The sequence below is a fragment of the Temnothorax americanus genome, unplaced genomic scaffold (assembly GCF_048541705.1).
Source record: "Temnothorax americanus isolate GAGA-0224 unplaced genomic scaffold, ASM4854170v1 Scaffold9, whole genome shotgun sequence".
NCBI lineage: Eukaryota > Metazoa > Arthropoda > Insecta > Hymenoptera > Formicidae > Temnothorax > Temnothorax americanus.
The window spans coordinates 2,112,768-2,139,224 of NW_027509812.1; the positions used below are offsets into that span (position 1 = coordinate 2,112,768).

The 26,457-nt window shown below is 40.0% G+C and overlaps 2 protein-coding genes across 3 annotated transcripts in view; one reads left to right on the top strand and one right to left on the bottom strand.

The window, feature by feature from the left end:
• Positions 1-26,457, bottom strand: part of Nompa (no mechanoreceptor potential A) — a 243,128-nt gene that overhangs the window by 170,370 nt on the left and 46,301 nt on the right. The window lies entirely within an intron of this gene.
• On the top strand, positions 2,452-12,362 carry LOC143908037 (uncharacterized). 2 transcript variants are annotated; one of them, XM_077425288.1, is made up of 8 exons: positions 2,452-2,788; positions 3,493-3,707; positions 5,116-7,750; positions 8,222-9,515; positions 10,282-10,337; positions 10,730-11,462; positions 11,730-11,844; positions 11,919-12,362. In XM_077425288.1, the coding sequence occupies exons 1-8, from the start codon at positions 2,703-2,705 to the stop codon at positions 12,104-12,106; spliced, it is 5,322 nt and encodes a 1,773-aa protein (XP_077281414.1). In that variant the 5' UTR covers positions 2,452-2,702; the 3' UTR covers positions 12,107-12,362. The 2 variants fall into 2 exon arrangements, with proteins under 2 accessions (XP_077281414.1, XP_077281416.1); XM_077425290.1 differs by having other exon boundaries at positions 2,452-2,774.

Consider the following 26,457-nt stretch of genomic DNA (forward strand, 5'->3'; position numbering starts at 1 on the left):
AGCGAATATTGCTGTACTTCTATTTATATTAATAAAGAAATATGAAACACAAGCCTTATATAATTTCAAATGCACATTTACCAACATAATAATAACTGCTTCGAAAATTTAGCTATTTTCTTTAAATTTAACAATTTGCCTTAAACATTTGCCAGACCCACGTTAAAATGGCTTCAGTTGTGACCTATATCTACACGTGGAGCTTCTTCATAAGGCGGATGCGGACGCTTGCATGATTAACTACACTACGGAAGGTCGAAAATTGCCTATATCGGTGGATTGCATCACGGAAGCATGCGAATAATTGAAACAACCTCCAACGTCGAGAGCAGCCTCCGCGCCGCGAAACGCAGGATCCGCTGTCCTATATAATCGCCAGCGAATAATGTATAAATTCGCTTTCGAAAGCGAGTCGCGCAGCGCTCTCGACATTTCCGTAAACCAGTAAATGGCTTATGTGCGTGAGCGCGTCAGTATGAATCCTGCCTGGCTGCAGGCAAGATTACATTCCTCTCCGCGCGCGCGCGCGAGGAACACCGCGAAACGTCGCGCTGCCCATTGTAAAATTGCTGCACGAACCATACCGTGGTCATATCGTGGCTCGATATTATCGAGCCAAACCGTTCGTATATTATTGCGACCGTTAATTTTACGATACATCATTTGTTTGACCGTTTTGCTAGAAAAACGGTCTCTTTTCCTTTCTTATTAATTAATCCATCGAGATCAGCTTTAATTGAAATAACTTTTCGACACTATGCTCGGACAATAAAATATTACTGCAGTCTTTATCGTAATATTTTTAAAATGGTCAAAAATAGCCCGCAGGTATTTTGACCATTTCAATCGAAATATATCAATTTCGTGTAGGTGTTACACCAGCTGAGACAGTTTCAACAATAAATATCAAAGAGTTATAGACTTTGATCTATCAATTTGTCCACATAATAACAGTAATAAATTGCATTGAGAAAAAAAATATATATATCAATTTAAGACACATAAATATATTATATATTATACAATGCATTATTTACCACTTAATTATCATGATAATTAATGCGGCATTTGAGTTTCATTGCATTCTATTAATTCAGTACATGAAATTGTAAGAGACTATTATCGGCAATAGTTAATAGAATTCCACGTGATAATTTATTGAATAATTTAATGAATGAAATTATATTATCCCCTAAATATACATTATATGGCCAATAAATAATCGCCATTGGACGTACGCTTTAACAATAATATGCCTCAATATAAGGATATACAATTTTTCATTATAAATTTATTCTTCATTATATTTTCTTCTTGTCGGAGAATAAGAGAGATATTTTTAATTAACATGCTAACTAAGGTTGTCAATTATATTAAAGAAGCAATTTAGAAAGAAACAGCTGTTTCAATTGCAAAATCGTGTTTCCTGAATTTAATTTATAATTCATTTTCAAAATATTTTAGCACAATAGAGCAATTTGTGTGGTGTGTGGTAGTCAGACTCATTCTAGAGATATATTTTGTGTCATGCTTGCGTGTGTGCATGCGTCATGTGTGCAGGCGTGTGTGTACGCGTGTGTGTGCGATTTTATGTAAAATTCATATTTAGTGCAAAAAGATTCTATTCTGGTTTCAAGAAGCCATCTTCGATCAGAGTCATCGAACGCTGCTGCGGGGTTAAAAAGGATCCTGAGAAAGGAGATTACCTGAAAGACGCTAGTCGAGCGCGGCGTAATCGGGATCGTCATTGTCCACGCTTGATATCGACGAGATCTCGCAAATTGGAGTTGTGCGAGCTTTACGATCTTGCGAAATTTCGCGAAACGCGAAACGGATCGCCGTCGCGCGGCCATGATCGCGACACCGGACTCCGGAGTCCGGACTCCTCGCACCCTCGCACTCGAGAATCGCGTGAAACCGCCGGCGTCGCGCGCCCAATGCCGCCTGCCGCCAATGCCGCCAATACAGACGCGCTGCTCACTTCAGGCGGTCGAGGCAGCGCGCGCGATTCATGGCACACTGGCGCACTCTTAAGAGCGGTGCGTGCCCCAGTTTCAGCACTAGCACATACATGCGAAAAGCATGATTATGAATCATCCTTTGCGTCTACTGAAACCTGAAACTCTTCTCTCCGATCTTACGTCTAAAATCGTCTCGGATGATTTCAACGGCCGGATGAAACATTAAATGAAATTTAAGATCCAATTTCTCGCCAATTTCAGATGATCTTGTAAAATATAAGGGCCCGGACACACACCTTTTCGCAACAGTAACATTAAAGTTTCGAGTTTCGACCAATCGCGTTGCTTGAATCGGGAACGTAACGGCCGTACGTTCCCGAATCGAGCAACGCGATTGGTCGAAACTTTACTTAAAATGCGAGCACCACCTACATGAAGAATCGATCTCGATCGTACCACGTGAGCTACCACGTGTCTACTGGTGTCTAACTTCGTCCGACTCGGCGCATTTAATCAATGGCGGCGCCGCGGCCGCCGCGTCGTTCCCGCGCATCGTCAAGTCCGCCTTGTAGTTCGAAACGAGAAACGCGTTTACGAGGATCTGTACGGTATCTGTCCTCCCAAATTTATCCAAGGATCGTGTATTCCCTGGGAAAAAGTAGTGCGCGAATTCGTGCAATAACGAACCTTGGCGTTCCGTCGATCGAGATTCGAGACTGATGACTGATTGTGAGTGAAACGATGGCAGATCAAAGTCGGCCGAACGGCATCGATCAGCTCTCGGAGGCGATACGCAACCTCCAGAAATCTTTGGTATGCACGATTTGGTAAGTCCGCGTATCACGCGCGTTCAGTCACTACGTCGCTGAAACCCGAACAGATCGGTACCCGCGCGATCAACTTGTTTTTTTCGTGCGTGATGACTGGGACAGATGTAGGTTAGGATTCGAGCGGTGCAACAAGTGTCCAGCGTAGATCGCAGGCAATCATGACTCACACCGAGGCAGTTGACAGTTTTTACTGATTCTGCATAAGGAACATTACATTAAGCAAACTCCGAGTACTTTAATTAAGTATCAAGCTCGCTAGGGGGGGGGGGGCTATGTTTTTATCTAATGTCTAAGCAGAGGCAAAGAAGTATGTTAACAAAGGAATGCATGTCAAACAAGTTTATGCCGCTATTTGATTGTCAATCACTTGTGTGAATCAAGATTTGATTGTTTTTTTTTTTCAGAACAGCATTTATAGATAGTCATTAGATAACAGTCATGAGAAACATTACATTAAGTGAACTACGAGTACTTAAATTAAGTGTTAAGCTCGCTTGTAGATTTTTTTATCGTCTAAGCAGAGCAGAGAAATATATTGACAGAGGAATGTATGCCAAACATAAGTTTATGCCATTATTTAAACAATGTGTGGTGCAGTTAATTATGTTACAAATGATCAATCACTTGTGAATCATCTCGTTAATCAAGATTTGATTTAATTTTTTTTAAAACAGCATTTATATAGTCGTTTCTTCTTTCAGCTTGGAGCTCATGATGGAACCTACCAAGACGCGATGCGGTCATTCATTCTGCAAATCTTGCATAGGAAATGTCTTGCGGAAGAAAAGCGCGAGTTGTCCGCTGTGTAAGATGAGTCTCAATAGACGCAACATTTCCAAGGATGATCATCTGCAAATCTGTATCGAGAGGTTCAAAAAACTTGTCACTGCCATCAAGAATGACAGCTGTATCGACAGTGAGTACATTCGAAAAATGTTTACTTTTCTGAATTGATCTAAGTTTAGTCAATTATATTCAAATTAATGCGATATAAATCAATTGGAAATCTGGAGTGCATAGGTTAATCCACAATTAGAGGAAAAGCGTAGAGAGCTAGGACATGTTTCCTCTGGGAGCTAGGAAACATATCCTAGCTCTCTACGCTTTTCCTCTAATTGTGGATGTACTCCGACTGCTACGCTACCAGAACGCTACGATATTGAGAATCATTACTGCCCGGATAATAATCGTAATTTTTGCGCCAACTATTGATCCGCGATCCGCTATTGTGTTATTCAACCGGGAACGAAAGTTAAAAGCACGGCACGGTAGATGCCCCGCCGTAAAAGTACATTAAGTGAGGTCAGCACTACGTTCTTCGCGGCGCGCGGGATGGTGGAGGCCTGAAAAATTTAATTCTTGATACTCTCGGGTGCCTCGATTCACGCTATACGTTTTAGAGAAAACCTCAATGTTTTATGAGGACTTGGAGTTTGGGTATCACGTACCTTCCTGACGTTATTCAGTTCCCTTATGTTGAATATTCGAAATGTCCTTACTGTAGATTTTTCCTTTTGCCTTTGACCGTATTTTTCGTTTTTTACTTTAATGTCACGCAATACGCGGTGCAGTAATCAGATTTAAAAAAAATACATTCTATTAAAACGAAAAATTGTGTAACGTAACCGACTATGTAAAAAATAAACTATTTTTATTTTATTGTGAAAATAAATATATATATGGTAAAATACATGGTTGGTATAAAAATGGATATGGCCAGGCACATCGTGATTTTGTATATTTGATTACACGCTTTGATTATAAAATATATACGTTAAAAATTAAAACGTATCGTGTTTTATGGAAATTGCGCTCCTCTCTGAATAATAATTCATATCCTATCGCGCAATAATTCTATCGACGCGTTAGGCATTAATACGTAGTAATACGTTATGATATATTGTTATCAAAACTACTTTATCTCTATTACGATTTTTCGCGCGAAAATCGGATAAGATAAGATATATTAAAAGTATTCATAAGTTTCCACTGCAATTTTCAGAATTACATTCTCTTGAAATTTCTTAATTGCATAGATTAATACGCTCCATATTCTAGAAATAAAATAAACAAAAGATGAAATTGAATTAATGACATTGTTTTAAATTATATGTAACTATTTCTTGAATAAATATATTGATTAACGCGGAATATCGAACAATTGTCTTCAATTGTATAAAGCTAATAAATGTGATTGTGCTCAAGTTGATCTGCTTTTTCATAAGTTAGATATAAGAGTATAGTTTCTTTAGCAATATCAGCAAATAAGACGAGACGAGTTCGCCGATATCTGCGATAAAGCTCCGATAATATTTGTGTTGCAGTACTATCGCACTCGAAGCAGCCGCATGATACGAAGGAAAGCTGTTTTTATCCGGATGCTAGACAATCTAGCCGGGACTCTAACAAAGGAAAGTCCATTCGCCAATTGAATCAAAACGCGAACAAGCAAACCGATAAGCCGTCGACAAGTCACGGAACAATGATTGACGATGATAATCCGCGATGCGGTTTAAACGTGTCAAAAGAGAAGCCGGAAACTTCGAGCTCTTCCCGCGCTTTCTCCGGCGACGAAAATGACAATGCGATTCACAGCCCACCGGAATTCAAAGTTCACACGTGGCTACACTCGTTTCCCGATAAGCTGAACACCGATGATTTGATCGCGAAAAACGATATACCGATCGAAGACAAAGCTAGGCCGATGAACCCAATATCCGACGACAATGATGAGTCAAATGAGACCGGTGAAGTATCTCACGACGGGATCGACGCGAGTCGCAGATCAAATCAAGATAGAAAACGGAGTACGGATTGCCCAAAGCGTATCGACGAGGACAGCGCGTTGTCCCAGGTGACTAAAGAGGCGAGGCAGATTGGCGAAGTAATAGAGATCGATTCTGCTGCGAGTGAATTGAAATACAAGGCCTCTCACACCAGAATATGGGCAAAGGAAAGGCGTGAGCAGGCTGCGAGGTTGAAGTCGAAGGATATCGAAGAAACAGTCAACCAAGGTAACTCATCATCGACGACAGCGCACGATCGGATCGCAGCTATGGGTCAGACTGCGACGAACACATCTACGACCACTGAGCAATCCACCGCGAACTGGTCCCGTGTGATCGAGTTCGGGAAAGAGATGAAACGCGCGAGAAAGAGAAAGGTGAAGAAACTGAACGTGAGCACCGAGAAAAATAAAAACGTACCTCGGATAGTTGAAAACATTAAGCTCTCGCCAAATAGCAAATACGATTCGTCTAGAATTGTGACGACTTTAAATAAAAGCGAAAAAGAGGCCGATCAAAGAGGTCAGATGGAATTACATGAAAAAAATATGACCGACAGTTCGAAATCATCTTATCCTTCGATGAGCACATCGTATATCACGCTGGAGGAAGGTAGGAAGATACACATAATGAACCTGAACAATGATCAAATGAGCAAAATTATTGGCATTGAAAATGCCGCGGAAGAATCTCAAGATGCCGCTGATTTATCGCTAACGCCGCAAAAAAGATTAACCGTATTAACGCCGGAGAAACTTAACGAATCTATACACGAAACAGCCCGTGACGTATCGCAAACTGCCGGCAGCGTTAGAAGTTCGTCCTGCTTGCCGGCCGAAAAACAGACTCTCGGACCTCGAGAGACCAGTAAGGGGACATCGAGTGGCGCTGTTTCTCCTCAATCTTTGACGCCGAACAAGTCTCGATTATCCTTGAGAAGAAAGCTGATGACTAGCGATAACAAGAGTCATGATTCACCGCCATTAAGCCAACTTCCGCTGTCGTACAGAGTATCGGTTGACAAACACGGAGAAGACATCGGCAATCGCAAGAGCGTCAATTCGCCAGTATCCATGGACGGTAAACTATTTGATCGATTGAAAGTTGTGAGACGTGACTTGAACCGTGACTTCCCGTATCCCGTGAAATTTATGCAATTGGGTACGTTAATTAGGCGGCGTAATGTTCAATATTTGTTCCTAGGCGGGACTAAACACGAACAGTTGATACCAGCGGAAGTTGGAGTTACCCCTGTGTACAATATGCAGCAATCGGCCAGTAGATCCGAGGTACATGTAGATATATCTTTCAATCCGTGGAATAATTTGCAAAACTTGAGTAACAATTCCGTGGTGGAGAATATTTATTTGGAAAATAACGCGAATTCGAATCAAGCGGTTTTGAAAGAATTTCCGGCGGCATCGTCGATTTGTCAAGCTTCAGCAACTTCGACGCCAAAAAAAGATGCGGATTCTCATTTAAATCGAGAAAAGAGCGGGACAGTCGTACGTTCTTCAAGCGCAAATCAACAATCGGATAAGTCGATCGAGAAAGTCGCTGAGGAAAGCGCGCGATCTCTTCATAAAGTATCTCGTGCGGACAAGAGCGCGATTCGCAGGACGATCTCGCATACTCATCCAGGAACGTCAAAATCTATTAAACTGCTGTCACCGGATAAAGATTCGCAGCTGAAGTTTCTGGAAATAGACTCCCCAATGAGCGAGCGCGAAAAGTTGAGACGCGAGCTCTGCCCGAGTAAGTCCGCTATCAAAGGAAACAACTTTTCTGAGATGAAAAGTTCACACCTCGCAGCGTCTACGCTAGATAAGGCACAGGAACCTTTCATCGAAAGCTTCTGTAAGAAGAAGAAAAGAATGAGATGCGCCAGTGACAGGGAGATGTTTGTGGACGGATCCAGTGATGGAAACGACGATTCCAACGACTCGGTCAGTAGTCGAATTACGATAAAACTTGACAGAGGCAGCAAATTATCTAAGGAAACGACATTGAGTCGTTTGGATGCGAATAAAAAACGTCGTTTGAGTTCCCCGGACGATCAAGATGTCGAAGTAATCTCGTCGACTTCTGAAGACCAGGATGTGCCCGAGAAAAAATTGAAGACGTCTAACTCGGACACGGAATCGGCGACCCATGTTACAAGAAATTTAAAGAGGTATTAATAAAATTATGTCTTATTTGTCTTATTACATATGATTCTTACATAAATCAGTATTTTGTCATCTCCTATTTCTCTACTTTCAACGTTGCTTCTTTTCCTTTCTTGTTATGTGTGTTCACACTTTATATTTTTAATATCTACTTTAATTTTATTTGTGATTGTAGAGATACCTATCATTATTACTATTGATCACAATTTTTTTCTACAAATCTACATAATTAACGAACTGTTTTATCCAAAGTTCAATGTGTCTTTTCCTCCTTCCTTTTCTTTTTTAATTACTTTGCAACTTTTTGCAACTACTTTGAGCGATTACGCTGTTATTACCGTTACTTCTTAGCCGAAATAATGCGACAAAGCGAAAAATAGCACGCTGCGCATTTAATCTCAGAAAAGTACTCTTCTCATCGAGAATGGTCTCATAGTTCTTTTATTTATACAGTCATAATTTTTTTCCCTCCGAAGACACAGCGACGATCAATGTATCCAACGGAACGCATCGATTACGGACACAACTACGAAAAAATGTTCGGCGAGGCAGGATTCTAACGAAGATCACCGTATTCAGGATATAATCGATAAATGGAGCAATGAACATGACGCGACGCGAAAAAGGTTGGAAGAAAGCAAAACTAGCCAGAATAGCCTCAAATCAATGAGAACCCCGCCCGAAGAAAACTCAGCGGATCATCAATCGTCTCGCTCAAGTAACGCGCCCAAGATAGAGAAGCCCAAGAACACTAAGTCAAGCCAGAAAAGTTCCGCGAAAGAATCGGATATGTTTGAGAGCAGTAGCTTGTTCAATTCGGAAAATCTAGATTATATATTACAGCAGCAACCAAAGTTGAACACAGACGATAATACATCGAAGAAGATTGCGGACTCTTCTAACGACGACATCATAAACAGAGTGCTACAGATCGATCGATCGCGAAGTAATCCCGACGCATGTCGACCGCCAGGTTCTACCCCGCGGAACGACATTACAAGGCAAAGAGAAAAGAACAGCAAGGAATACTTGTTACAGGACAATTTTGACGAGATCATCGCCAGCGTTGAGCAGCCACAAAGCGAGGATTTTATACCTTGTACCGAACGGCCAGATCGCAATCCCAATCGCCCGTCGGCGAAACAGAAAACGTCGAATTGTCTCGCGATGACAGATGAATCGTGCGGCGGCGCCATGCAGGAAACTCCGATCGTACCTCCGTCATCGACGAACGACATGTTCGAGTGCCATTCTCCTAGAAACGCTAGGAAATCACCTGCAACGAATACCAGCTCAAGAAATTCTGACAAGGAGAACGTAGCCTGCAGTCAAAAAACACACGGTTACGGGAGTGACCAAAGAGGTAGAAAAGATGCAACGGTAAACGCCGATGCGATTGACAAAGACTCTCATAATAAAATCGTATCGAAGCATAATGTATCGCGAGAAAAGGAAAAGTTCCTTGAAGAGCGTAATACTTGGATACAATCGGCGGATCGGCTTCACCTTGATGACAGCAAAAAGCAAAGAACCACAATTTCTGGCAACAGATCAAATTCAAAGGATGATATTTTCGAACATAATTCGTTCATGAATATTACGCAGCAACAAGCTCAACTGCAAATGTTAGAAGAGGATCTATTCGGCATCGCGGCCCGAAATCAAGCAAGAGCGACAAAAGTGATTTCGCAGAATGATCCATCCCCAAAGGAGCAACGTACTCCGAGGAAAAGAAAGCAGAATATTCAAGATAAAAATATGGAGCCAGAGGTAAATATTTGCCCTTATATGATACTTTTCTATGTTTGTCTATATTTTTTAAATAATTTTTAAATATTAAACAGTATTTTTTAAATACTAGAGTATTTATGTATGTGTGTTTTTTCGCAAAAATTTATCTTTAGTATTTTCCTATTATACATCGAGTTTCTACGAAAAAATCTTATAAAAAATTGAATGTATAGCTGCAAGTGTAAAATTTATGTCTAATATATTCGTATATAGTTATCGTAAATTTGATAACGCGTGGGGAACGCAAGGGAAACGCATTGCAAGCAGGTTTCCTTGGGGCTTATGGAAATTTAAAGAAATTTCTATCTTATCGAAATAATTAAAATACGCGTAATTAACTTTCTCGCGAATGCAAGTTTAAGGTCAAAATTTGATCCGTAATATTAAATGTAACATAATGTAGTAATATACATGTTAAATTCTATTAAATTTCGTAAACGTCACAACGGGTTTTTACAGCCCGCTTTATGAGCGAGCACTTTACGTTGGTCTTGTGTAGCATTTACAGTAGTTTACATAGAAATAGCAGCGAATGCATTATGAAATAGTCTGTCCCGTATATATATATATATATCATCTTTCACAAGCTTTTGCTACAAAGTGCGCTATTTGCAATCTCATTTAATTCAGTCAGTAATTTATTACGAAATTATGATATGTGATATATTTTGATTCTACGGCACAAAAGCTTCTCACTGTACAATATAACGAGGCTCATATAACACTTTTGTGTTTTTGAACGCAGGAACGCTCCGCCGACGAAGACGACGTGGTGGAGAACACTCCTGAGAAAAAGAAGAAGTAAGTACTCGTACTTTAAGCTGTTCTCTTTTAACGTACACTCTTCGTGCTCGTACTTACATGTTTCTGCGAGTTAGGTATTATGCCTGCACGTGGTCGTAAATACGATAGTGTACGTACACTGTTACATAATAAAATCAAAATAATAACTTAATAACGCATGTAAATAACGTGTGACGATTTCTTGAGACGTATATAGTTTCGACTAGATATTCTTTATATACTCATTTTACATTTAACGCTAATTGGAATAAAACAGTTTTGCTTACAAATACGCGTTAAAATATGTAAAATACGCGATTACTTGGAAAATCGAAAAGGGCAATCTAAAATATTTCCTTATTAATTCGGAACATGCACGAGGTACATATATTCATATTGTAATGTTGCAGCGGGAACAAAACGATCGAGTCAAGAGAAAGTACAAAGATAAGGTTTTTATCGCCGATCTCTAGGCTCTCCGAATGGACACCAAATACGTCGGGACCGAATCAGAGAGCTCGTTCTCTCCTGGCTGGCGCGAACACACCTACGAAACCATTCGAAATGTGGCCATCTTCGTCCATCTTCCACAGTACGCCAGTGGTAGCGCACAACTCCATCAATCGTTCTGACGCATTCGCGGGGAGCAAGAGGACCGAGCGTATAGAAAGCGGGAATATCTTATTGGCGAAACAGGTGGACACGAAGACGCTGGAGAATGTCCGTCGACAGCCTGAAAAGCGAGACCTGTGCTTCGTATGCAGCGGCTTGTCTGCGGTCCAGATCACTACCGTGAAGGAATTCGCGGCGAAGTACAACGCGAATTACGTAAACCAGTTCGACCGTAACGTGACGCACGTTATCGTGAATACTACCGGTGAGCAGAACGCGGCGAAGAGCACGTTGAAGTATCTACAGGGTATCGCTCACCGAAAATGGATAGTCAGCTATAGATGGATCGAGGACTGTATCAGGCAGCAGAAACTGCTGGACGAGATTCCTTACGAGGCTACCACGCAGAATGACGTTGGCATTAATGGCGCTGGACCTCGTAACTCGAGACTACGCGAGAAGAGTCTCTTTGAGGACTTCACGTTTCTGTGCGTCGGACCGTACAACAACGTGTCAGTAAGCCAATATCAGGTCAGTGTTCGGACCTAATTTTCGCGGTCAGTAACTGGAGACATCGCATTCCGAGTTTCGCCTCCAGAATCGCTGGGACATTAATTTTCCTCGTAGACTCTGTTAATTTCTGTTCGAAAACGCGACAGAGCTTCTTAGACTGTAATTAAAATCAATTCGTTGTATGTGTCACCAAAAGGATTTTTATTTACACATTTGGTCGCAACCGCGGTATTTAAAGTTGGACTCGGTCAGGATCCGACATGTAAAAATACTTTTTATTTTTAGGACTTGTTACTCGCTACCGGAGCCACAGTGGTCTATTCCTTCGATGCTTTGGCTAAGATAAGAGGGGTGAAGGGCGTTGTGATCCAAGACAATATTCACGACGAGAAAAAAATCGGTAAGTTGCCACAAATAAACGTATGCGCGATGAAAGTATGTATTAAAGTATTTATGTTTCGGTTTGCCTGATAGAACATTGGTATCGAACTACCAAGGCAGCGGCCATTTTTGTGGATTGGATAGTAGAATGTATCGGCCATTACACATTATTTAAACTCACGCCTTATTCGATTCTGTCACCACAAGATTTTTGTGCCATCGGCTATCCACGAGAACTCGTAGGAGATGATGAGGAGTTCGATGATGATGATCCGATATAAACAGAGAAAAATATATATATATATTTGTTATTTGTTAATAATCCGTACCATCATTTAGTATTTTTGGCAGAATAGCGAAACATTTACGATAGTATTTTCATATTAATTCATGCGTACACATGTAAATTTAATTCTCGTTACATCCGATATCTATCGATATGATATTAACTGTTATATATGATTTCATTGTTTCTACTTTTGTATACAGTATATATGACCAACTGTTACTAAATATATTGTAATTTATTTATGCTTTTCTATAATAAAAACTACTTATTTTCTGCGCGTTAAAGTCCTCTCCTTATTTCCGTACAATTTTCATACGAGTTTCGTTCTCGAGATCAACATCTTCGTTGCTCATTTGCTGTTGCATCTCTCTCTCTCTCTCTCTCTCTCTCTCTCTCTCTCTCTCTCTCTCTCTCTCTCTCTCTCTCTCATGAATTCGTTTTCTGTCCGCTTTCCGAAAACTTCTTTCCGTCTGGAGATCCATCTCACGTAGCATTCCAATTTAGCCTCGAGAGTTTCCCGAGACCGCGAGAAATGCCGGTCGCAAAATACCATTTTCGAGATATCTGACGCGCGTCTCGCCAATGGGAGAATGTAAAAAAGAGAACACGAAATCCATAAGTACGGATGTGATGACGCAAAGGACAAGGCTTTTCGCGATACGACAATGCCGTCGCCGAGATCGTAAAGTCCGCCTGTCGTGAGGGAACGTCGGGGTATTCATATATTCACCCAAACACACGTACCCATATTGATCTGCCCGGGACCACCTGTAGCCAACTCTCATCCGCTCGCGCACCGCACAGCGTTTATGAATCCCACCCAATTGTACGCAGACGAGAGGAAACGAACGCGCGCGCGCGCAACGCATTCTATATTCTCGACTTCGATATTAATATCGCGGCAATACGTATACGAAGAACGGGTCGGGGGTTCACAAGAGTTTGCGGCTGTAAAAGCATGCATATTCTCCCAGACGTTGCACGCTATTACTACATAATCGACCGCAATGTATCCGTTCCGAATAATATCCCCGACGTGCGTCGCAAATTGATGAAAATATATTCGATGTTTACCGCCAATGGGGTGGATGACTCCAGTTCATGAATTATGCAGGCGGAATTCACGTTTAACAATGGCATTTGTGCATCGCGACAGAACGCTTTGTATGAGCCGCGGTGAATTTTGATTTGAAGCAAGTTACTCGGGATTTACCCGTCTCCTTTCGTCATATAGGGAAATTCGATTATTCCTCTTTCCTTATACCGTAGCCACGTAGCTCGGTACTATTGAAGTTCACCATTGTGCGCGATTTCTATTGTATCCCGTGTTTGCGAATCGCTCTCAATTGAACGGAGTATTGGAGGATTCCATTGTGTTTTCACGCGACGTCATTCATCTGCGTGTGCGTGCGCGGCCATTTATGTCGTTCGCGGGTGGCAAAATAGTAGAACACTATCGCCTTCGAGCAGTTCCTTCGTTAAATTGAAATCATGACGCAGACACTAACGAGAAATGTATAAGCTTCTTTCTAGACGCTAACGAGAAAAATACAAGTTTCTTCATAGACGTAGAAACTAATGAGAAAAATATGAGCTTCTCTGTCACACCTGCATAGCAGATGCAGATGTTTTTAATCATAGAGAACCATATTAAAAATACCGCTATTTCTACGTCGAGCAATATTAACTGCACTACTTCCTACGATGCTTATGGTGTAGCGGAGAAAAATTCCTATCTGTCACGTATGATAAACGAATAAATCAGTCCACTCGTCTATACTTACACTAAACAAGCGCCAACCTGACAATCTAGCGCTGCGCTGTGATTACATGGAGTCATTAATAATCACGTTTCCGGGCCGCAATAACTCAGATATATTCACTCCATCGCGCATTAGGTACCAGGTCTTCGCGTTACAATGTATCTCGTGTAATAATAATATACGCGCATGCGGCATTTTGTTGTGGTCTGTTACGTAAAGCGTATAGGCAATAGCCGTGCGCGCTTATGAGTTCTCACTTAATCACACCGAAACGCAACGAAGTTCCGCGCTATTCCTACAATTGTCGGAGCATCTCATTCGGGCGCCACGTTAATTGCGCTGCGCATTCATCTAAGCGCGTTTAATCTATTAATGCGCGCATTTGTGCATCTAAACGTTCCTTCTCGGGCATCGGGAAATTCTTGACTGAAAACTATGCAGATTTCTAAAATTTTTTACTTCTCAAAAATATGAATGTATTTCTCAATCTACTTATAAAAAATATTATGAAAATAGAGATTTTCATCTTCGATATATCTACGTAAATAATGCGTCTCTCTTGTTGCGAGAAAAAAAAACACAAATACGATTGTGTAACCATGTGGCTTAAAACGGGTTAATGCACGTCCATATCGATGAATGATAGTGAGCCATCAGCGTCCCACTGACCTATGCCTTATGCGCCACGAGACAATACAACTCGCTCCGTATAACATCGCCAAATTGCCCAGTTAAATTACAATTTACGAAAAGTACAGCAATAACTTTTTATTACTTCAATAAGTTACTGTCCAGATCGCTGTTTCTCCGAAGCAGTTCTTTGAGTCAAGAGCTATCACAACCGTAAAATGAAAAGTCCCGTCTTCCCTCCCGCTTGACACTTTTTGTTTCTCTTATGTCGTAATAAGAAACACGTAAAAATACTTGTGGAGAACGAAATATACAGAGTATATTTCACCGATTGTATTTTACGAAGTGATATGTATATTATAGGATTTCAACAATGGGAATAGGAATGAGATTATTTAAATTTTTCCATTCTTACTCAACTGCAAACTGAATGTATCAATAATTGAAGTTTTTATCGATTCATTCGCTGTAATTTGTAATTAGACTGAGTTTTAGTTAATTCGAGTTGACAGTTTTTTTTTGCGGTCTTATATAAACTGAACTTAATTAAATTCTCTCAAAATATTCCTGTTTTTCGAATATGTTGCAATTATAAGAATTTAAAACAGTTACTGTGTTGATAAAATGTACCTAAAAATTTAATTATAAAGGCATGGCATTTTTGCATGTTCTATTTGAAATTTATTCGTCTTTTTTCAAATTTACCTACTCTTTTGTAAAAGCACGTTCAAATAATTGAAAATTGTAATTAAATTTACACAGCATAAAAATTATGTTCCGTATTGATTTTGTAGAGTATGCATCGAATTGCAAATTGGAATGTAAAATGTAATGCATGAAATTAAAAATACTTGTTTTTTTCGAACGTCCTTTATTATGTTTGTTGAATATGCCCTAATAACGGATAGTTTAGAGATTAATATCTGTATTAAAAAATATCCGATAAACGGCCTGATAAACAACCAAACGAAGTCAGAACGGATGTTCATATTATGGCAATGATGTATTAAAGTAAAGGTTGTATATTAATATCAATTAATGAAATTACTTAACCCGCAGTAGAAAAAGCTATCATTGTTCGACTGTTACTGTTTCCAGGCAAATATTTTACTTATTTTCAATTTGACTAAGAACGCAAATTGATATGACGCGTGATAGTATCTGTTTTATCGCCTCACATATTATTCTCCGCGAAAACTTTCCTACGAAATGATACGATAAACTAATCTAAACAATGCCACCGATATAAACGATAAATAACGAATAGCTCGATCCACCGCTGAGGCTATCATCTAGTGCGAGCAATTTCACGGAACATCGTGCGTGTCCTGCGGACAATAACGGATCGCCGCTATAGAGTACGATGCGACGCGAGCCGATACCTTTTATGAGCAATTTCATGAAAGACTCGCTTTTTATCTCCAGCCATCCTTACACTATCACCATGCGGTTGACAGAATAACCAAGAAACGCAGCGACGGCCGACCATCCTTTCTCTGTGTCAAGTCATTTTCTTTAATTGGCAATAACGCAAAAATCGAACGTTATCGTCACAATAGGCGGTGAAAACAAAAGCTAGAAGGCCAGGGGGGAGATCATGAAGAATTTCTGAAGGCAGATTCCGTGATCGCTCGCTTTAGTTCCCTCGTCGTGTGTCCAACGCTTATCTCGGTAGGAAATTGCACATCTCAAATAATTAAAGTCTCGCGAATAACACAAAAAGAGAGCTAAGCAGCAGGAAGCAATAATATTTTAATGTAGAGACCATTTAGTAGAGTCATGTTGTTATGGTTTCATTATTTAGAAAAAAGTGCATGCAATCCACTTAAATTGCTGCACACGACAATTGTGTAACTTTAAGCTTAATAAAAGTAATTATCTCCATTTTTTTATATTAACATTGGCTTTTAGACCGATATCTTCTAAATTAAAAAATTTTTAATTCTTTTATTTCTTAATGACTTAAAAAAATATCTTTATCTTATGCTGAGAATGATAAGATAAAATATATTCATAGATATAATTAAATAATGATCTTAAGTATCTAATTTTGGAATATAACTTTTCATTTCATCATATCTTACTTTCTAATAACTGTAAGGTATTGTAGTTGAATAAGCTACTACTTTAATTGACATTAATGAATATACAATAGAGTTACTTAGAAATAACAATTCTAAAAGGAAGAAAACTTTCTCCACACAGAACTTCTACTTTCTACAATAAATAGTTTCTGTAACAACACTCCTACGCTACGAGATGAAACGAAAGAACTTAAAAATATTGTAGGTATTTCGAAACTGTCATCGTTGTATCTAAAAACCAAGAAGAGAAAGAGATAATTCATGAAAAGTATAGAATTATTCAGTAATTCAGTAGTCGATAATCATGATGGTCCAAAGTAAGCCAAATACGAGAACGCCTCAATAACGGATAATAACCGAATTTGATTTCCAAGCGAGATCGCGTTCTTCGAGGAGCATAAAAGACGAAGACTGCAAACAACGGGGGCGGGATTTGCGTGCGTGTACCTTTAAACTTGGATGCATCCGATGGGGAAAGATTAGAGCATCATCCCCGGTTAGCCCCTCAGTCCGCTCGCCAATTAACAATGGCAAGTGCCGCGCGAGAGACGACCTTTCCACTCTACTAATTTGCTCTGGATTTAACTGTGCAACGCACTTTAGTCGCAAAGGCATTCCGACAAGCTGCTCGACGCCCGCGAAAATGACTCTCGGTATCTACGTATTCGCAAATTGGTTCGCGTACCTGGACGAGACTATGTCGCAGGTCGTAGGCGAAATTCATGCCACGACGGGTCGAAACACGATCGAGGAAAAAGTTAAATGGAAATCCAGGACGATTGATTTCGTACATTGGCACGCTTAAAATAGTAAATTAAAAAGATCCATATATAAAATGTCTCGTTCAATATTATAGACAATGCTCATCGCTATAAATAAAATAAGTATAAAGAGCACTGAATCATGTACTTTAAGTTAAGAAAAAAATGTTTATAAATACCGTACGAAACAATACATAATAACACGATAATTAATTAATTATTACTTTTTAATGTAATTTTATCACGACTTGGTTTTATTGAAAAAATACGGCATTACGTGAACATTGTAATTATTTTACTTAATTTAATAAAGAAAAACCGTAAAACAAACCATCGTGGAGACGCTCGGATATCAATGCTGGTGGTATATTATATCTTTTGTAGGTTAACTGTCTAACATCCCGATGTAAGTCGTCGTTTGGTTGAAGCTCTATGACGAAATTTGACACCCGTTACTTAAAATGTCACGCTGCAACGTGACCGCAGGGTGGCCGCACGACACGGAGCTCAGAATTTTACGTGAGTCGCAAACGATCTCGATGTCTAACTTAAATTGAATAAACTCGAAGGTTGCTATGGAGAGAGCGCTGCGTCAAAATGCGAGTACGTTTTGAAACCCTGAGACTTTAGGATAATTTCATATGCCTTTTTGGGAAAAGTTCGTAACATATTGATAAACAGGTCTATATATTTTTGCGATTTCTCATCCCGACATTCTCATGGTAACACCTCCAAGTATTGGCAATGTGCCTCAATCAACATCCTAATTATGTTACATAATCTTTGTTGTGTTTCTAGGCACAGGCACGTATTATGAAACAACTTTTCAGAATGGATTCCGATCAGAATCCATTCCAAAAAGTTCTATAATACGTGCCGTGAATTTGAAATGCGTTTATCAATATACTAGTAACTTTCTTTTAGAATAAAAAGAGAACACAGATCTCACGTTGACGGTGAATGTTCATTTTTTTTACGTATCGCCTTTTTTTAGTACAGTTTCGAACATGGCATATACTGTTTCTCGCAAACGAAGCTTACGGTCTCTTTCGGATAGAAATCGAGCTCAATCGATCGCGCAACTTTTGCGATTTTTAAACTTCAGAAATTAAATCACGTGAAATCCGTGGGATTAATCGCAGTCAGGCGCGAAGCAAAGTTGGCAGAAAAGTTGAAATACACTTCGATACCTTGCGTTATCATCGCATCAATGAATGAGTATTTTGCAGAGCGCCGTTTATGGCGGCGTGCGAACGACAATGGTTCATGCGATTCACGAATTATTATGCGGATCACAGCGAGATGGACGCGATATCCCTAACTTGCTACTCCCGCTGGGAGTCACGTCGAGAATGCTTTGAGCAACGAGCATGTAATTTCATCTCCACCTCTGGTTGGACATTTTGTCAGTACACGATTGAAGTCTCGATCTCTTGAGCCGCGTGACAACTAATGTGATTTCGTATACGCGTATCTTACCTCTGTGTCTCTCAAATTATTGTTTAAACGCCGATAAATAATTGCTCGATAAAATTCAATAAAGCTCGCCAAAACTCGTCGTTTCAACGGTCTCCCATCCGACATCGTTTTTCAACGGAAAGCCAAGCTGTGAAAAATCATTGTTTTTTTTTTTTTTAAGCAATGTTGCTTCTTTTATTTCTGTCCTGGGTGCTTTTGTTTGCCACGTTAAAGCTCCGTCGTTTTATTTACGGTTTCTTCTTTCTTTCATTTTATATGACGATGATTTATTAACACATTTCCAAACGATATAAATACGACGCTTTAAGAGGTACTATGTTAAAATTGCAATAAAGTAAAGAATTAAAACGTTATAAAAGTAAAGCAAAATGATTAATTACATACAAGACAATTTCACACATGACTTATTTACAATTTACAAAGGAAAGTGATGAAGAAAACAATGTTTGATGAACTCGAGCCCTTTATAGAGAATAAGTTCTGGTATGTACCGTAGCAGAAGTTCTATAAATATAACTCTGGTTAGTCATTTGAACTGTGGGACTTTATTCTTTATCCTGAGTGATTCGGTGTAGTTCTTGTAATTCTCAACTGTCGTAAAGAGTGGCTCTCCAGAGACTCAAATGGCTTATTGCGAAGTTGTAGCGGTTCGCGTAACCGCACTGCGCACAGAATATTTCCCAATTGACAAACTTTACACGTGTATATGTATGTACATATTGTGTCGAATTCGTACGCTGCGTATTCACGCGTCTCGATGTACCTTCATCTCAACATAAATCGAGGAAGGCGATGTTTACTTTTGCAAAACGTTATTCTAGACCCATATTAAAGCACAAGCAGTACTATTAGTAGTAGTATCGTGTATGAAACTAAATTATTCGGACTCATTAGAATTTTATCCGGCTTTTTCTCATACATTTTCCTCGCTTATTTCTTTCACACAAGTTCTTTATGCGTCTACTGCGTCTCTAGCCGAGGTTGCATTTTTATCTCTGCGCCGAATCACGAAGAAAATTGTCAGCGAATTTATATTGTCCAAGCGCTACAAACTTAAGTACTTACAAGACAGCAAGTGAATGGGAATAAAAAAGGAGTCTTGTATAATTCAAGAATCGAGACGGGACAGCTGCATAAAAATTAATCGAGAATTGATTACTTTTTCAAGCCACTTCGAAATAATGAATTAATGAATTAATTCTCGTAACTAGTAGCGTACTATTTTTCTTACACGTCTTATTACATGCAAAGAAAAGTTGAGAAAGAGGTTTCCACAAAATAAATTAATAAAGATCAGAACACAGGATAATTACATAAAATGCGATGTAAGAAATATGCAAGTTAAATTAAAGTTATATTTAATTTAATCGATATCCATCTCGTACGTGGAAGATAAAATATACCAATATCGAAAATACGAAGTCGCAGAAAGAGAGTATTAATATTGTAATACTCTCGAATTGTCAAAAGCTTCCCCGCGGAGACATTGTTTTCATTTTTCGCGTTTCGCTATAAATCTGCGCCGAGTTTGATTAAAACCGGCGCGCACGCCGAAGTAATCTCGCAATTTCGCGATCCGCGCGCGATTTATCCAAGGAAGCAGAACTGGCTCTACTTAAAGCCACCCATTGAAACTTTGCGGGCATACGCGGCATGTGGAAAAAATCGCGTAACGAGACGTGTGTCGAGACGAGCGTGTTTACGATGGAAAATACGCGGGAGCTAGACCGAGCCAAAAATGATGGCCGGCAAAGTTGCGGCGTTGGGGCAACCGCTGACAAATTCTGCCATTTCAGCGGGCAGAGGTGGAAGTTCGCGACCGTGGCTCGCAAACTAACGGGCTGCCATATCGCTGCGAGCGCTTTGGATAATTCTCTCGTTTTCACGTTTGAGTATCCCTTCGCAACGAGGGTCGCAAAGCTGTATTTCCATTGCGGGACGGATTCTCCTTCTCGCGATCTGAATGACAGCAGCTTTCCGCAAGCTACGAGCTCCCAAGACCGATAAGACGAGTTTATTTGCGTGCGTCCGCAGTTTATATTACATCGCTTATACATACTTGAGTTTTAAGCTCATCTGTCCTTAATTAAAGTTCGTTGACAGTTGTAAAGTTTTCGTCAAGCAGAGTTACCCGCGGGACATAATTAACTCATTATTAAATTACGGATGCGAGTTATATTTTGCGAGAGACACGCGCAAAGAGCGTGAGTAATTCAATTCAGACTGGTCTAAAAGCTCATTATGGGAAAATGTATGGCGAAATATAACGCTTCATCACACAAACTGATTATTACTACGTAGGTTGATAATGCATATCGAAATATGTATACCTATGTAGATTGATTTAAATTTATCGATATAAATAATAATAATAATAATAATAATAATAAACTTTATTAACGGGTAATAAACCCTTTAGCGTACAAAGAGAAAAGAAAAAACAAGAACAATAAGATAAAATAAAAATAAAATAAAATAAAAATTTTACAACATAATATGGAGAAATTCAGGTTACAAGAGTAGACGAGAAAGTTTTTGTTTAAAAGTTGATACAGAGCCACCAAAAAAGTCAACCCTATTGGAGAAATTACTTGCAGATATTATTAGCCTATTTACACACGAATTTGCGCTATACAAAGTACGGTGATACTCGATGTGGAAGATGGAGTACTGTCTTAATTCTCTATTCGGGATGTTGAAATAGATACGTTCCAACAAAACTGGACAATCAATAGAGTGATTAAGAAGCTTAAAAATAAATGTAAGATCAAAGGTTAGTCTCCTATTTTCTAACGATAGCAGATTTAATCTATCTAATATAGTGCAGTATTCATGGCAAGTAATTGACATGGGATTACCTAGCCGATAAGCGGCCATACGCAGGAATTTGTGCTGCACACGTTCAATCAATAGCTGATGACATTCAAAATACGGAGACCAAACTATGGAACAGTACTCCAACTTGGGGCGAACTAACGTACAGTATAATAATTTTAAAGTGGTTATATTCTTAAAAAATCTACCCCATCGGAGGATGAATCCAAGCGTTCTATAAGCAGCTGAAACTATTGATTGTATATGTGCATTAAATGATAAGTCCGCACTGAACAAGACCCCGAGATCTCGAGCCTCGCGCACTGCTGAGAGAGGTAAACCATCAAGAGTATAGTTATATAAATATGAGTTACGTCTACGAGAAAAGTGAATAACAAAACATTTAGAGACGTTAAGCCGAAGACAGTTCCTCCTACACCAGGCCTCAAGTTCAAATAAGTCATGTTGTAATAAAAGCGCATCAGCAGGTCCATTAATCCGGCGGTATAATTTAAGGTCATCAGCATACAGTAAGAAAGAGCAGAATTTAATAAAAGCAGCTATGTCATTAATAAATAAAACAAATAAAAGAGGGCCAAGATGTGAGCCCTGCGGCACTCCAGACAAAACATTTATACTTCTAGAGAAGCTATTATTAAACTTTATGACTTGAGACCTGTTTGATAGGAAGCAGGATATCCAACGCAAAAGAGAACCTCCGAACCCTAGAGATCGAAGTTTACACATTAATATTGTATGATTAACTGAGTCGAACGCTTTTCTAAAATCGGTATAAACTGAGTCAACCTGGGACCCACTCTCAACAGTAGAAGTTAAAAAATCATAGTAATTAACAAGATTTGTCGTTGTCGAGCGTCCCGGTACAAATCCATGTTGTTCCTTTATAATAATGTTTTTACATAGGAAGCTAAGTTTTCGAGCAACAATGCCATCAAAGATTTTCGGCATAACATTTTGTTTACATATAGGACGATAGTTAGTGACTGATTGACGGTCGCCACTTTTAAAAATCGGAGAGACAAGACATTGCTTCCAAAGAGATGGGAAGGCACCATCCCTCAGTGACTTATTAAAGATCAGCCACAAAAATCTTGACGCGATAAAGATACATGATTTTAGTAATAAAGGCGGAATGCCATCCAACCCCGCGGAGCAGCTCAATGGAAGCTCACAAATCTCGTTATACACATCCGAAATTGATATGTCCAGGGATAAAAGATCCAAGGGGTGATTTAAATTAAAACCGCTGTCAGAGTATTCGTCGATTACATCGCTACTAATATAAACAGATTCGAAATAATCAGCGAAGCAGTTCGCAATAGATTCATCATCCTCCAGTAAATGATCATTATGCAGAATCTGAGAGGCGCAATGCTTGGAAGATCTGATGTCTCTGATAAAGCCCCAGAAAAGATTGGTATTATTCGACAGCGCATGTTCAGATTTATCAATAAAATCAGACCAGCAAACAGCAGACAGAGATTTACATCTAGCTCTAAGATGAGAGAAAGATAGATAATCAGAGAATGAGAGAGTGCATTTATATCTTAAGTGTGCCGCCTTCTTGGCCCTGATTAGAGAAATTAATTCCTTGGTGAACCATGCTGGATAAGTAGATTCAAAAATAACATAAGAGGGAACATAAGTATTAATCGCAAAGTTCAAGTGAGAGTAAAGTAGCTCAGTGGCCTCATCCACCGGAATATTAGCAAAGGCAGAGTCCCAGTCAATTTGACCTAAATAGTCATCAATTGCAGAAAAATCGGCACGTTTAAAACACGGTCTGCAGAAAGAATTCCCTGCAGGACGAGCAGCAGTGGGAAGTGGCAGGGCAAATTCGAGAGCAGGATGATGTGTGTCGCAAGGAAGGAGAGGCTCAAGGGAAGCATGTACGTGAATACCATCGAGAGAGGAAAAAATCAGATCAAGCTCGTTCCCCAGCACATTACTTATATTATTGTATTGCCGAAAGTTGCAAAGACTAAAATATTCGTTGACAATATCAGCTTGTCTTAATTGTGAGCCGCCCCTGGCAATATAATTCAGAGATGAATTGTTTTGATACCAGATAATATTTGGCAGGTTAAAGTCACCAAGAATAATAAGTTTAACATTAGGATAAGAAAAACAAACATCCAGCACGGAACGACAATGAGATTCATAAACATCAGGCGAAGAATTAGGCGGAATATAAACAGCGACAATAATAAATACGCGACGGCCGATCCTTACTTCGACAAAGAGATGTTCAATATTAGAAGGAGATATTTCAATACAGCGGCTGGGAAAACAATTACGGACAGCAATTAAAACACCGCCGCCCCTCGAGTAGATGCTAGTATGTTTATCCCTGTCATATCGGAAAACTTTAAAATCACTTAGGCCCAGCTCAGCATCAGAAACACCAGAATTAAGCCACGTTTCGGTAAAAATAACAAAGTCAACTTTCAGCACGGAAGAATTGATCGAACACCGCAGATCAGCCAATTTCGTCCTCAAACCTCTCACATTCTGATAATACGCTAAAGGGTGATAGTCGCGTTTTTTTGGCGCCTATTAGTGGAAGCTTTTACAATTTTCGGCACACCGTTAAAAAATCTCAAAGTCATGTCGGTAACACCAGTGTCTTTAAGCGATTCAAACCGCTTCTTAACACAAACGAAATGATCACGCTGCTTCCTGGTTAAGTCCTGCTTGATACCAACTGGTCCGGAGTAGCTCTTCTTTTTCTTGAGAATGTCGATGGCGTCGGATTTGGACGGCAATGAGACTCGCAAGGGTCTTGCATGACCCTGTCTAAAAGTGCCGAGTCTCCGGACCTTGATACGAGGAGGATTTAAGGGCCGTATCTTGCGTATTATTTCCTCGGCCGTGGCCAGATCATTCGAACCGTCATCAGTCGAGGAAGAGGGAGAATTTGACTCCTCAATGTTATAAAAAATTAAGTTTGAGGATCTTCTCTCCCTCTCGGAAATTTCCTCCATTATTTCCTCGTGATCGATGGAGGCGGAGGCGGATGATATCTTGTTCTCAATCTCCGTGACTTTCTCAGTTAGCCCCTGCATCTCAGCTGCAATCTGCTCGATATCAGCACGATACAAGCTCGCAAGCTCCTCCCGAAAGATAGTGAAACTCTTCACGGATTATAGCTCTAATTTTTCCGATCAAATGATCTGTCAGGTCAAAAGAGCCTTGAGAGCAGCAGAGAAATCTGCCGTCGGAGTGAGGGTGACCCGTTCGGGCTAAGCAACCAGGATGAGAGGCGACGCCGCAATCTTCGCAAACAATCGGTTTAACCACTGTCGCACCGCAGCCCTTGCAAGTCGTCCTCCTATCCATGGTGAAAAATGCGAGTACAGGAAGCAGGAGAAGTCAAAAATCCAAGACCAGTAAAACAACCTTCGACCGAAACTTGTATATGTTAGACTAATAATAAACACGTCTGTACTCTCCGACGGACTGTATAAGACTGATAAATAGACTCTATATATAGTCTAATGACTATTTTTTTCCTCATCGGAATACTGCGCATAAATAATTTTTGTCTCTTTTGTATTCTTTCTCGGTAAGGAAGAAAATTCCCGTATACGCATACGACGTTCGAGCACCTCGATACTGAAACACTCTTGATATTTTAGCACTTCGCGTTATAGCATATGCGCGCGATAATGCGCTTGGACATGGCAAGAGTGCATTATTAAAATGCACATCGGCGTTATGTAGCGCGAACACATTTTGCGTATTGCGCAAAACGTGATAGATGCAGCCTCGACGAGGTTGTTGATATTTCCCGTGCTCGCGAAACCGTGTTACCGAACGAGATTATAACACTGCGATTTTCGCAGGTTTTAATCCGCCCGTCGATTATTCGCTCGTATTACAATCGTATTCGTTACGGAGGGTAACGACCGTAAGAGGATTATTATTGTATCTCAGCTATTAATTTATAGATGGAATTGCATAATGAAATCTGCGCGAAAGCTTCGAACGCTGATTTCGCCGTCTATAGGCGTCTGTCTGTCGCTCGTCCAGGTGCGAAAGATCGACTGACGTACTGGTGTAGAAAAAAAATCCGCGTTTTTTAAAATCCACTTTCTTTTCGCCAGACGACACGAAAAAATGGAGTAGTATCTTAATGTTCGCTGTTCTTTTACACGTTGGAAATCTTCAGGGAAAGAGAGGAGGAGAGTAAAAAGTAGCATGTCTCTCCCTTACTTCTTTCAACGTGGAAAGTAATAAAGAAACGTAAAAGCGAGTAACTTCGCTGCTCGACCTGGTGTCCTCAGTTGGCTTCGCGTGGCTATTCGCGACATTATTTATCGGTATACTCTTACAAGTTGCCATGGAATACACAATTCGCAGCTACGCGCGAGAAGCATATATATAGCTTCCGGGATACGTGCATCTGCTATACTTCCGCGAGACCGGTTGGCCGCAATATTTTCAGCGTGCAGAGCGCTAACAAGATTTTTCTCTTCTTTTAAATCAACCTGGCAAAGAACCAGCACGTCACGACCGGCGAGATCTTGAAAGATCAAAAAGTCGCACGCTGCAGTTTCTAATAGGGCAAGAATCAAAAGAAACTATTCGGCGTTCTTCGACACGTTGTTAGTCGGTTCTTTCACAACGGTGGCAGCAGAACTTCATAAAAATGCATGACGCGTTATTCGAAGGCAACTCGTATCGCTCGGAGGGCAACGTGTCGCGCTTTTGAAGTTAGCAAACATAAAACCGAAGTTTCAAATCAAGACACAGGATATCGACTTGTTAATGAGAAAACCCGCCGTATTG